General features: G+C 44.1%; 1 protein-coding gene across 1 annotated transcript; it reads right to left on the minus strand.

Annotated features, from left to right (window-relative positions):
* Window positions 1-6,331: 6,331 nt before the first annotated feature.
* Window positions 6,332-8,442, minus strand: LOC109776573 (UDP-glycosyltransferase 73D1-like). Its single transcript, XM_073502794.1, has 5 exons — window positions 7,869-8,442; window positions 7,255-7,792; window positions 7,122-7,197; window positions 6,715-6,800; window positions 6,332-6,499 (listed from the first exon to the last, which is right to left on the minus strand). Exons 1-5 carry the CDS (start codon window positions 8,339-8,341, stop codon window positions 6,332-6,334), a joined length of 1,341 nt encoding a protein of 446 aa, XP_073358895.1. The 5' UTR covers window positions 8,342-8,442.
* Between the last annotated feature and the right edge of the window lie 4,139 nt (window positions 8,443-12,581).

Consider the following 12,581-nt stretch of genomic DNA (forward strand, 5'->3'; position numbering starts at 1 on the left):
TCATCCAGGTTGTCTTTGCCGCTAAACGACGGTATGGAAATTTTTATTCTTCCAATACCATCATCTTCGTAGGCGCGCCGCGGACGTTCATGTCCTCCCCCATGGTGCAGGCCACCTCCATGATGGTTATAAGCATGCTGCACAGGCTCATAATAGCTACCAGCCCCCTCAGACCGCTGGTCTTCAAGCTAACCATTGTTGCGAACTTGTTCGCCTACCCGCTATCCAGATAATTGCCGATGACGACGCGGTGCAGCAGACCCGTCACTAGGTGGTGAACGTGGTCTCAATCGATGAACGGCCTCAGTCAAATCAGCAATCTTTTTTCCTAGACTTTCCTCAACCTTGTCAATGCGCATCCCGACTAGATTCAACACATAGTCACGAGTTGCCTCCAATTCTAGCACGATAGCCGGTGCAACACTCGGATCATTGGTGGGCAAGGGCAGCTCGTCTTCCGCATCACCTTCATGTGCACCATGCACACTTGAATTTGATTTCTGTGAATTCACCATTGTAGCAACTCAAGTAGATCAACTGAAGAACCAAAGAGAGAAAATTGTACCGTGATCAACCTTGCTCTGAATACCACTTGATGAGAACCGACCAGACGACGAGTCGTTCGTAGGTCCAATCTTTCACGGTACACAAAATTCAGCAACGAACAATTGTCGTGATAATAGAAATAGACAAAGAAGCAATAGGCATCTCTTCGGATCAAGCGATTCGCGAGAAGACCAAAGATCAAAATCTGCGTAAGAGTAAGATCAAATCACACCCCGCGTAGCAGCTCCTGAAACCCTCAAGGATCAGCAAACAAATCATAGCTATTTTGGCGCATCCAACATGATGCCTTTTGTGTATATTTTCCAACTAAAAAATTCTCCTCTTACACGATCAACCTATCGGTCCTTTTATAGTGCACGCAGGCACGTGACTCTGACTCCTAATTGGACTCGTACGAATTAAAACAAACCTGCCCAAAAGCTGGCAACCGACCTTTAATCTTTTTCTATTTTAAAGCTCACATACAGACTTCAAAAACGTCTTTAGTACTAGGACTCTCTAATTAGTACAAGGAAACTAATTAAATATTCCAGCCACGTTGATCACATAGCATCTAATCAAATAAATATAAATGGTATATTCCTTGCACGCTCTAGATTACCATCTTGGAGGAGTCCTGAAGTTTGGCGTCACCGTATTTTTGTTTGGCTCGGCTGGTGGCACCTCCATGCAAATAGAACTGATGTAAAACACAGATGGAGTTTGTATAGTTGCATGCACAGAAGCCTTGACGTTACATACATCTTTCTCCTCTTGATTAATGTGTGGCGGAGTTTCTATAACACATGCGGTATCCTTTACTTTGCTATTGATGGTCACATCACATAGCATTAAAGTATCAAGTCCCCTTTATCCCATACGCCACAACCCCCTTACTCGGGTTTATGCTTCTGTCACTCAAGCAACACACTATAAGCGAATCATGAATGTATTGGAACAAGCTACAACGGGAATCCCTCACGCTTGCGCGACACGGAGGGCACAATAGGACATCACCAAAATAAAACATACAACTCATACCAATCTAGATCATCAATCAACCCAAAGAAAAAGGATATCTACTCAAAACATCATAGGATGGCAACACATCATTGGATCATAATATGTGGCATAAAGCACCATGTTCAAGTAGGGATTACAGCGGGATGCGGGAGAGTGGACTGCGTAAAAGAGATGAGGATGGTGATGATGATGGTGATGTTGATGAAGACGATCACCGTGGCGATGATTCCCCTCCCGATGGCACTCCGGCGCCACCGAGAGAGAGGAGGAGAGGTTCTCCCCCTTTTGCTTCCTCCTCCATGGCCTCCCCCCTAGATGGGAGAGGTTCTCCCTCTGGTCCTTGGCCTTCATGGCGATGAGGGCCCCTCCGGGATCCTCCTCCATGGCCTTCGGTGATGATGGCCCCCTCCGGCAGGGTGCCAGAGAGGGCCTAGATTGATTTCTCGTGGCTACAGAGGCTTGCGGCGGCGGAACTTCCGATCTAGGTTATTTTCCGAAGGTTTATGTATTTATAGGGGAGGATGGCGTAGAGAACAAGTCAGGGGGGGTCCCCGAGGCGGCCACGAGATAGGGGGGCGCGCCCCCACCCTCGTGGGGCCCACGGGACTCCCCTCCGGTAGATTTTTGTTCCAGTATTTTTTATATTTTCGAGAAAAATTCTCCGTTGATTTTCATCGCATTCTGAGAACTTTTATTTCTGCACAAAAACAACACCACGGTAGTTCTACTGAAAACAGCGTCAGTCCGGGTTAGTTCTAATCAAATCATGCCAAAATCATATAAAACTATTGTAAACATGGTATGAATACTTCATAAATTATAGATACGTTGGAAACGTATCAGCCTCCTATCTATGATGATTATGGTGATGACATGTATGCTATATTGAATAATGATAACCATGAAACTTGTCATCATGATAGTTATTTTGTTGAGTTTGCTCCCACTACTATTCATGAGAATAAATTTGCTTATGTGGAGAGTAATAAAATTTCTATGCTTGTGGATCATGAAAAGTATGCATTATGTGATAGTTATATTGTTGAATTCATTCATGATGCTACTAAAAATTATTATGAGAGAGGAACATATGCTTGTAGGCTTCTCACTAGTATCAAGTTTCCTCTCTTTATGTTGAAAGTATTGAGGTTGCACTTGTTTTGCCTTCCTATGATAGTTGATTCTTGTTCCCATAAGTTGTTTGTTTGCAAAATTCCTATGCATAGGAAGTGGGTTAGGCTTAAATGTGTTTACCATGTGTTTCATGATGCTCTCGTTATGTTTTAATTCTTATCTTTTATGCGAGCATCATTGAAACCATCATGCCTAGCTAAAAGGCATTAAAGAAAAGCGCTTGTTGAGGGACAACCCAACACTTTTACCTACTGCTTTTGTATGTTCACATGATTATGCTACTATAGTAATCATGTTTTATTGATTTTGTTTCAATAAAGTGCCAAGTAAAGCATTTGGGATAGTGTGGATGATAGTTGACTTGATTCTGTGCAAAAACAGAAACGTTTTCGCTCAGTCCAGGAATTTTAAAAATTCACTGAAACGTGATTTAGATCTGAATTTTCTATAGGTGATAGATATACAAACTCCCTACGTTGTCCTAATTTTTCAGAATTTTTGGAGTAGCAGAAGTATGGTTGGAGTACAGATTACTACAGACTGTTCTGTTTTTGACAGATTCTGTTTTCAATTCATAGTTTGCTTGTTTTCTAGTTTCTATGGCTTATATTGCTCAATATAAATTATGGAAATGATATGATACATTAGGCATTATGTGAGAACAATTATGAATCTTGTCTTTGACAATACCAAAGTGAATGATTTGTTTTATCATACTAACCTATCTCACGAAGTTCCGTTAAGTTTTGTGTGGTTGAAGTTTTCAAGTTTTGGGTGAGATATCGATACGAGGAGAATAAGGAGTGAAAAGATCCTAAGCTTGAGGATTCCCAAGGCACCCCAAGTTAATATTCAAGGAATATCCAAGCAACTAAGCTTGGGGATGCCCCGGAAGGCATCCCCTCTTTCGTCTCCAACATTATCGGTAATCTTACTTGGGGCTATATTTTCATTCGTCACATGATATGAGTTTTGCTTGGAGCAACATTTTATTTTGTTTTGATTTGCTTGCTGATATCTATAATAATATTTTGCATATTTTACTTCAATAAAAATGTCAAGTATAGCCTTTGCCATGCTTATTTTGCAAGTATATGAGTTGCCGTTTCAAAACAGAAAGTTTATCGCTGTTGCAAAAATTCTCTACAGTAGAGAATGATAAGGTAGGGACAACGTAGGGAATTTGATAAGGTAGGGAGAACGTAGAATGATAAGTAGAGAATGATAAGGAATCCGCGAGTTGAGTGCCAAAACATATCTCAAGTGAATCAATATAATACCCCATTGTCACCACGGGTATTCATATGCAGGACATATATCAAGTGCTCTCAAATCCATAAAAGTATTCAATCCGATAAAACGAAATCTCAAAGGGAAAACTTAATTCATCACAACAAGATATAGAGCGAGAAACACCATATGATCCAACTATATTAACAAAGCCCGCGATACATCAAGATTGTGCCATCTCAAGAACACGAGAGAGAGAGAGAGAGATTAAACACATAGCTACTGGTAAAAACCCTCAGCCCGAGGGTGGACTACTCCTTCCTCATCTTGGTGGCCGCCGAGATGATGAAGATGGCCACCGGTGATGATTTCCCCCTCCGGCAGAGTGCCGGAACGGGGTCTAGATTGGATTTTCATAGTTACAGAGGCTTGCGGTGGCGGAACTTCTGATCTAGGGTTATTTCTGATGGTTTCTCTATTTATAGGATTTTTTGGTGTTGGTTTCACGCTAAGATGGGCCTTGAGGAGAGCACAACCCACCGGGGGGCGCCTGGGCCCCCTAGCGCGCCCTGATGTCTTGTGCCCTACTCCTTCATGTTCTGGTCCTTCCACGAAGCTTCAGGGGTCCAGAACAAAAGAGACCCCCGAAGCTTCGTGGAAGGACCAGAACATGAAGGAGTAGGGCACAAGACATCAGGGCGCGCCAGGGGGCCCAGGCGCCCCCGGTGGGTTGTGCTCTCCTCGAGGCCCATCTTAGCGTGAAACCAACGCCAAAAAATCCTATAAATAGAGAAACCATCAGAAATAACCCTAGATCAGAAGTTCCGCCACCGCAAGCCTCTGTAGACACGAAAAACAAATCTAGACCCCGTTCCGGCACTCCGCCGGAGGGGGAAATCATCACCGGTGGCCATCTTCATCATCCCGGCGGCCACCAAGATGAGGAAGGAGTAGTCCACCCTTGGGGCTGAGGGTTTTTACCAGTAGCTATGTGTTTAATCTATCTATCTCTCTCTCTCTCTCATGTTCTTGAGATGGCACAATCTTGATGTATCGCGTGCTTTGTTAATATAGTTGGATCATATGGTGTTTCTCGCTCTATATCTTGTTGTGATGAATTAAGTTTTCCCTTTGAGAATTCATTTTATCGGATTGAATACTTTTATGGATTTGAGAGCACTTGATATATGTCCTGCATATGAATACCCGTGGTGACAATGGGGTATTATATTGATTCACTTGAGATATGTTTTGGCACTCAACTCGCGGATTCCCGAGGTGACATTGGAGTAATCTATGCATATATAGGGGTTGATGCACGTTCTCGTCTTTTGTTTCTCTAGTAGAAATCTTGGGGCACACTTTGGGGTTCTTTGTGTTGGATTGAGTATTATGAATCTGAATTTATTTTGGTGTTATTTTAGTACGAACTCTTGATAGATCGATCAAAAATAATAACTTGTGTTATTTTAGTATGAACTCTTGATAGATCGATCGGAAAGAATAACTTGGTGTTATTTTAGTACGAACTCTTGGATAGATCGATCAGAAAGAATAGCTACAACAATTTATTCTTATGTTTTACGCTAGGTAGGAACTTTGGAGTGATTCTTCATCGCATGTTGAGGAATGGTTATGTGATCCCATTATATTAGCATTGTTGAAAGATTGCACTAACGAAAGTACGGACCCTAGGCCTCATTTTCGATCATTGCAACACCGTTTGTGCTCACTTTTGTTACTCGTTACGTTGCTATTTTTTATTATTCATATTACAAAAATCAATATCTACTATCATTACTACGCTTGTATCACCATCTCTTCGCCGAACTAGTGCACCTATACAAATTACGATTGTATTTGGTGTGTTGGGGACACAAGAGACTTTTTATTATTTGCTTGCAGGGTTGTTTGAGAGAGACCATCTTCATCCTACGCCTCCCATGGATTAATAAATCTTAGGTCATCCACTTGAGGGAAATTTGCTATTGTCCTACAAAACTTTGCGCTTGGAGGCACAACACGAGTCTATAAGAACAAGTTGTGTAGTAGACATCAGTGACTCTCCCAGCAAGCAGCTTGGCGATGGTTGTAGCTCACCCAGTACCGACAGCCCCCAGCTCGTCAGCCCTTGCTAGGGAGAATTTTGATGAAGAGATCTACCGCATACTGGCTCCTTTGACCCAGAAGACCTAGGAAGCGAGTGACCTCGGTGATAGTTCCAAGGAATTGGCTTTTCTGGAGATAGTAGCTGCCGGGCTTAAGGAAGTACAAGAGAGGTACGACCAGAAGCGGCAAGTGATCCAGGACGATCACAAAGCCTGTGATTCGGCCACCCAGCAACTGAAGGACAAGGTTAAGGAATTGCGCTCCTGGTACAATGCCCGGTCACGCGAACTCAGGGACCATGAGGAGAGAATGGCGGTTGCAGCACAGGGAGCACGGACTCGCGATGCCAGGTTGAAGATCCTTTTACATCATCAAAATCATACTCTTTCCTTTCAGAAACAAAGAGGAAAAAAGGGATTGGGGAAAGGTTTGGTTGCCCAATAATCTTCTTCTGAATCTGCACCCACAAAAAATGATCTTCTAAAACTGAACAAACGATGCTATCTGTCGCAGTGCTTTGTGAGACCGGCGGTCAACATAGCTTTGTAACAGGGGCCTCCTTACCACAATGTATCATTCAGTCGTGTACTTTGTTATGTTGCTTTATCTATAAAGCAAGGTGTTCGGGATATTACTACTGGGCGTAAACCGGCCAGGAGAGGCCGGGTTAACCTCATAACGGTTCACTGTATCTGAAGCCCATGAAGACATAGACGGTGACGCTTTATGAAGGCCAGGGCCCAAAGCCGGTTCAAGGCCTGTAGACATAAACCAACATTGATATGTAAACTTGTGTTGTAAGATAGAAAGAATAGAGACCAAGCCGGACACGTTGATGAGCCGGCCTCTGGATTCTGTAAACTGACGGGCGTCAACCTATGTATATAAGGGGACGACCCGGCGGCGGTTTAGGGACAACAGACAACAATTCAAGACTCAGGCAAAGCATATTCGCTCCCTGGTCATCAAAACGCTAGCAATTCCACAACAACTGGATTAGTCCTTTACCTTCACCGCAAGGGGCCGAACCAGTATAAACTCTCTGCGTCCCTTGTCCGCTTTAACCCCTTTAAGCTAACCCGTCGCGATGGCTCCACGACTAAGTCCTTTCTCTTGGACATCTGCCGTGACAAAACCACGACACAAGGTGAAAGCCTGTTCGAGAGAGACCGATGCCGCTCATCATTTTGTCGTGCAACCTCCCGCTTCCACCTCGAAATGCTTGATCAGATCCAGCAGGTTGCCAAGCGATAACCCGCCCTTCTGCACGGTCGCCTCTCCTTCTCCGAGAGCACCAGCGCCTTCCTCCTCCTCTCCCTCTCCTCCTCCATCCATGATGCTCCTGACGACTGCCTCCACCACCTCTCTCCCCACCACGACCCCCTTCTTTGCCACCCACAGCAACAGCTCCTTAATCCCAACACTCCCGCTGATTCTGAGCACCTCCACGGCCAGCTTCTCGTTCAAGAAATGGTCCGAGAAGTGCGGCCATGTCACTACCGGCAGCCCTGCCGCGATCGCCTCCAGCATTGAGTTCCACCCACGGTGCATCATGAAGCCGCCCGCGACCGCGTGGTTCAGGATAAGCACATGCGGTGACCACCCTTTGATCAGCATCCCACGCCTATCGACGCACTCCTTGAGGTCCCGCATGAACTCACACACATCCTCGCCGTACTGGTCGGGGTTCTCCAGAACACAGACGAACGGGTGGCCCGACACCTTGAGCCTGAGCCCGAGCTCAGCGACCCTGCTTCGGGTCCGCATGCATGATGCTCCCGAAGCTGACGTACACGACAGTGTTGGGCTCCTTGCCTTCGAGCCACCGGAGAGACTCATCGGCGTTAATGGCGGTGGTGGTGTTCCCACTCTTTCCTAGTGTCTCGGCGTGCTGGTGGTACAACGACACCGGTCCCATGGTCCACGGCTTCATGTTCCTGGCAGCCGCATACCCAGCGACGTACTCCAGATCCATCTCTAGGAAGGAGTTCATGACGACTTCACCGGACTCTACTAGCGCTAGCTCGATTTCATCGGCTAGCTTCTCGAACCCGGCCCCCCGAAAGAACCCGGGGGCTTGCGCCCTCATCACCTCGATTCGCCTCTCCATGCCCAGCACAACCACCGGCTCGTTGTCGTCGGCCACGCCGTTGTAGGAGTTGTACCTCTCGACGTTGTGCTGGCACAGAACGCAGAAGGCGCACATGCTGAAGAAGCAGAGCTGTGGGACCTTGAGATTGGCCGCAACCTGCATGGTCCACGGGTGGCAGAAGTTCGAGACGGTGCACATCGGGTCCATGAGTAGTATATTCCCATTTTGTCGCTTAATATTTAATTGTGTTGCTCAGTTTCACTCACCATATTTGAGGTCTAGTAGAGGCTGATTTTCTGGAGATTAACTGTCTTGCTAAGTTCTCTAATCATACTTACTCACATCATTTCCTTTTCTCACTTATTTAACCGTCTTTCTCAATTTCATGCACTATACTTGAGGCCTAGAAGAGGACCTTTTGTTTTAGTATAAAAGGATGCTTTATGTATGCGTCAGATATATTGATTGTAAGCAGTACATAATTATGCTCATGTTTACTAGATATCATGTGAATTCTAGGCTGCTGGATGATGCCTAGTTGTCTTTGGGTTGCTCCCAGGAGTCACTGTTATGCTCCTTTACTGGATATCATGGGAATTGCTACTGTTTAGGCTTAGAGATTGACTGTGAAGTTTCTCTATGTTTGCTATTGGTTAACAATGTCAGTTAGTAGCATGTTTTGCTTTTTGCCATTTCACTTGTATGGTCTATAGGCAGAGAGATTGTGTTGTCTTATATATGTTTGCGCAATACAATATGCTCATATGTCCTTATGTTGTTGATCTTGCAGGAAGTATGACAATTTGCGGAAAGAGGAGGAAAAGAAAGCTGGGTGTTCAACTTGTTTAGAGGTTGAAAGGTAAAACATGACAGGGGCAAGCATAGATAGGCACTTGAGATGTTTTATTGTTTCTTTGGTCCACCCACATCCGAATATTTTCCGTTTACCATACGATTTATTTCTTATTGGGGAGAACATGTGCTCAAACTAGATGCAGATGCATGGTCCCTTCTTCTATTTCCAATGCATACGTGATTGTGCAGTAGGATGAGCAAATTTAGATGGTGTTGAGCATGCATTCATGTCGACTTTTTTTGTAGGGAAAGTATAATGTTTGCCAGGTCAATCAGTATATGTTGACATGCTCCCTGGGCAATAAATAGCTTGTATATTTGCTGCCATGTTATGCTTTGCCTTTGGTATTGGTTCTTGGTATGGCAAATGTTTATGTGTGCTACCAACCTCAACAGCTGAAAAATGCATACGTTTGCATTTATACGTACTTACATAGTGAAAGCAAACATTTTTCTCTCCCGGTCTCAGTATGCCCTAAATTTTGAGTGCATGAATAAATTAATGGATTTCTGAAATGAATCATACTTGTTCTGCTCTATTTCTAAAATAAGTTGGCCTATAGGAACCCCCCTTGTTGATATATACAGGAGAGGATGAACTCACTCAAGCACACAAACATTAGTTAGAAAATTGTCCGAGTACAAAGAAAAATGAGTGCATTGCTCTCAGCTATGTACATTTTGCATGCTTTCTTATTCTTCCCTTGTGATATTTCAGTTATACCATTGTTATGCTAGTGAATTTGGTCGAGACTTTGCTATCAAAACATGGCGTGTAGTACTGACAATACTAGGCTGTTGGGAACCTCACCTTGTTTTCTAGTTCCTGTGTGAGCTTATCTGTTCGACATGCTCTAACATTATTTGCCATTCTACTTATAAGGGCTCTCTGAGTAAAAGAGTTGTTCTGATTCCTCCAAGGATGGACTAGTTATAGTTCAGTGGATATTTAAGATCTGGTGAGCCTCTTATGCTACTTCCATAGTGTGGATTTTTGGTGCATGCTAAATCAAAGTTGTTCATACATGTTGTAACATCCCAAATTTTCAATTTGGTATGTTATACATAGATCATCATTGCATATCATGTTTTATTGCATTTTGACAAATCCTCGATAAATCCTAAGCAACTCAAGGACCCTCGGAGAGAGTTGGGGATTTTCTCGAATTTTCATATTTGATCTTCATCAAATAATAAGACGAGGATTTTGGTTTCAATTATTTTCTCTCCGGAAAAATATTTCATTTTAAAAATAAACGAGAGGAGAAAATATGACTTCTCCAAAACAATTAAAATACTGGAGGAAAAATGTTAAAATCATTTATTGGAATTTATTTGGATTTTATTTGCAATTTTTATTGCATTAAAAATATTGCATGTTTTCAAAATATTTATTTTGTGTTAAAAAATGTTCACCCTATTCTAGACTTTTTAACTAGACGGGGAAAATTTATTTTATATTTTTCTGACTTTTATTTATTTTTCTACGAATTTGTTTACGCGGAACGTTTAAAAAAAACGCGCGCGCCCGCCGGGCCGAGCCCAGCCGCGCCAGGCCGCCGGCCCACCCCGCGCCTCTCTCCTCTCCGCGCACGGGACGCCGCCGCGCCGCCGTGGACACGGGAGTCCGAGCCCCACCGGAGCTTGTCCCCTCCTCCAAGCCTCGCGCCCCCCCTATATATACCCCGCAAACCCCCCCCCCCCTCTTCCCTCATCTCGCCGCCGCCCGCCTTGCCCGCCGCCGCCGCCGCCGGTTGCCGCCGCCCCTCGCCGCCCCTCGCCCTCCCCCGAGCCCCAAGCCCCGCGCCCTCGCCGCCCTCGCCCCGAGCCGCCGGAGCCCCCGCCCCGACGAGGTACCTCGCTGCCTCGCCTCGTTTTTGCCGGTTTTTGTTAAAAAAAACCCTAGATCGGTTTTTTTTGGTTTTATTATTTTGCGAACGTTCACCGAACCGTTCGTTTTAACGAACGCGTTCGTCGGTTTTTCTCTGTTAACGAACGTCCGTTCTTTAACCGTTCGTCCGTTTTTCTTTTTCGTCGGATTTTTCTGCGATTATCTCAGATTCGATTTCTGATCGAATCTTCGTTTCTGTTTAACTTCTCGCTCGTTTATCGGAATCAGGCGATTCAAGCGCCTAGAGTTTCGTCTCGAAATTCTCTTTCCGTTTAACCTACTCAAACAAGTTTTTGCTACAGTAAAATTTGACCTAGATCCAGATTAGTAAACGAAGCTTCTTTCTTTCGCCGTTTGACTTTCGTTGCTTCTTTCGAGTTGATTCTTTTTGCAAACCGGAGTTCTTAAGTTTAACTTTCTGGTTGGATCTTTCATTCGAGTTTTACCTGTGCATGAGATGAGTACAGATTGTATACTTGTTTGTTTGCGATAGAGTACCCGGAGTGTGCCGCTTGTTACTTCGAATCGCTAGGTTTTGCGGATCATCAGCAAGGCAAGTAACACTTTGATCATACTTTTCATACCCAGTTTTATTGCATTAGATCTATTCCTCAAACAATTGCATGATTAGGATCTGATTAAATTGTGGGAACTGGGAAGTAGTTGAGGTAGTACCTATTGCCTGTTTTCTATTCAAACCCTTAGGAGTTACTTCTACGTTGCTATTGTTATTGCCATGCTATGCTCGTAGACGTGGATTGGGTTTGAGAGATATTCATGACAGATGTGAGATGTTTATTAATGGTTCAACTTAAGGTGGCAACTAAAAATCACATCTGGGTGGATTGAGGCACCTGGAGAACCCAGTGTTGTCTGATTTTATAAGGTCCGCCACCCAGGCTCAAAGGGATCATAAGATTGTTCATGCTAGAAACTTCCGTGTGCGGCCACAAGCTATTATGGGCTCTAGCATAGTTGAGTAGGTTACATGATCTCTTGAAGAGGTGGGCTAGCAGATGTAGGGGAAAGTAGGTGTACGGGTCCATCCAGAGTAAAGAGTGATTGTTTCTGAAAGACTGTGTCTCGGTCATCCGTTTCTCAAACACCATGCAGTGCGAGAAATAAAACGGAGGCGATCAAGTCTTGTGGGGAAAAGTGCGCAAACCTCTGCAGAGTGTACAAACTAATCATGGTTAGCCGTGTCCCCGGTTATGGACAACTTGAGTATCTAGTACCTGGATTATCATTTGAATCTCATCACCATGTTACTTTTAATTAATTTTGTTGGGTTAATGATGACACTTAATTGGGATTGAGTTGGAGGTACCTTCTCAATGTTTAACAACCACCATGATAGTTAAATAAAATTTATTCCTTTGTAGTAGGGAAAAATTGGCTTTTCACATAAACTTTAACCATAGAGCTTTCCACCAGCCATATATGCATGTAGTATAGCATTATTACTGTTCATTACTCTCTATGTGTTACTTTGCCAGCATATTCTATGTGCTGACCCGTTTTCGGGCTGCAACGTTTCATGTTGCAGACTTTTCAGACGACGAGTAAGGTGCCTTAGGTCGTGGTCTTATACTCAGTGATGCCGCTGGAGTTGATGGACTCACTTATCTTCCAAGTCTTCCGCTGTTATCGTATTAGATGGCCTTAAGCCATATTTATCATACTTAATCTCTTTGGAGATAT

The sequence above is a fragment of the Aegilops tauschii genome, chromosome 7 (genome assembly GCF_002575655.3).
Source record: "Aegilops tauschii subsp. strangulata cultivar AL8/78 chromosome 7, Aet v6.0, whole genome shotgun sequence".
Taxonomy (NCBI): Eukaryota; Viridiplantae; Streptophyta; class Magnoliopsida; order Poales; family Poaceae; genus Aegilops; species Aegilops tauschii.

Bases quoted from the DNA above. Each gene is read 5' to 3' on its own strand.
- LOC109776573 (XM_073502794.1), bottom strand. From the start codon at position 8,341: ATGGACCCGATGTGCACCGTCTCGAACTTCTGCCACCCGTGGACCATG. The intron at 7,198-7,254 runs GTGGAAGCGGGA...TCTCTCGAACAG, and splicing joins ATCTGATCAAGCATTTCGAG to GCTTTCACCTTGTGTCGTGG. The intron at 6,801-7,121 runs GTTAGCTTAAAG...TTATGTCTACAG, and splicing joins TCGTGGAGCCATCGCGACGG to GCCTTGAACCGGCTTTGGGC.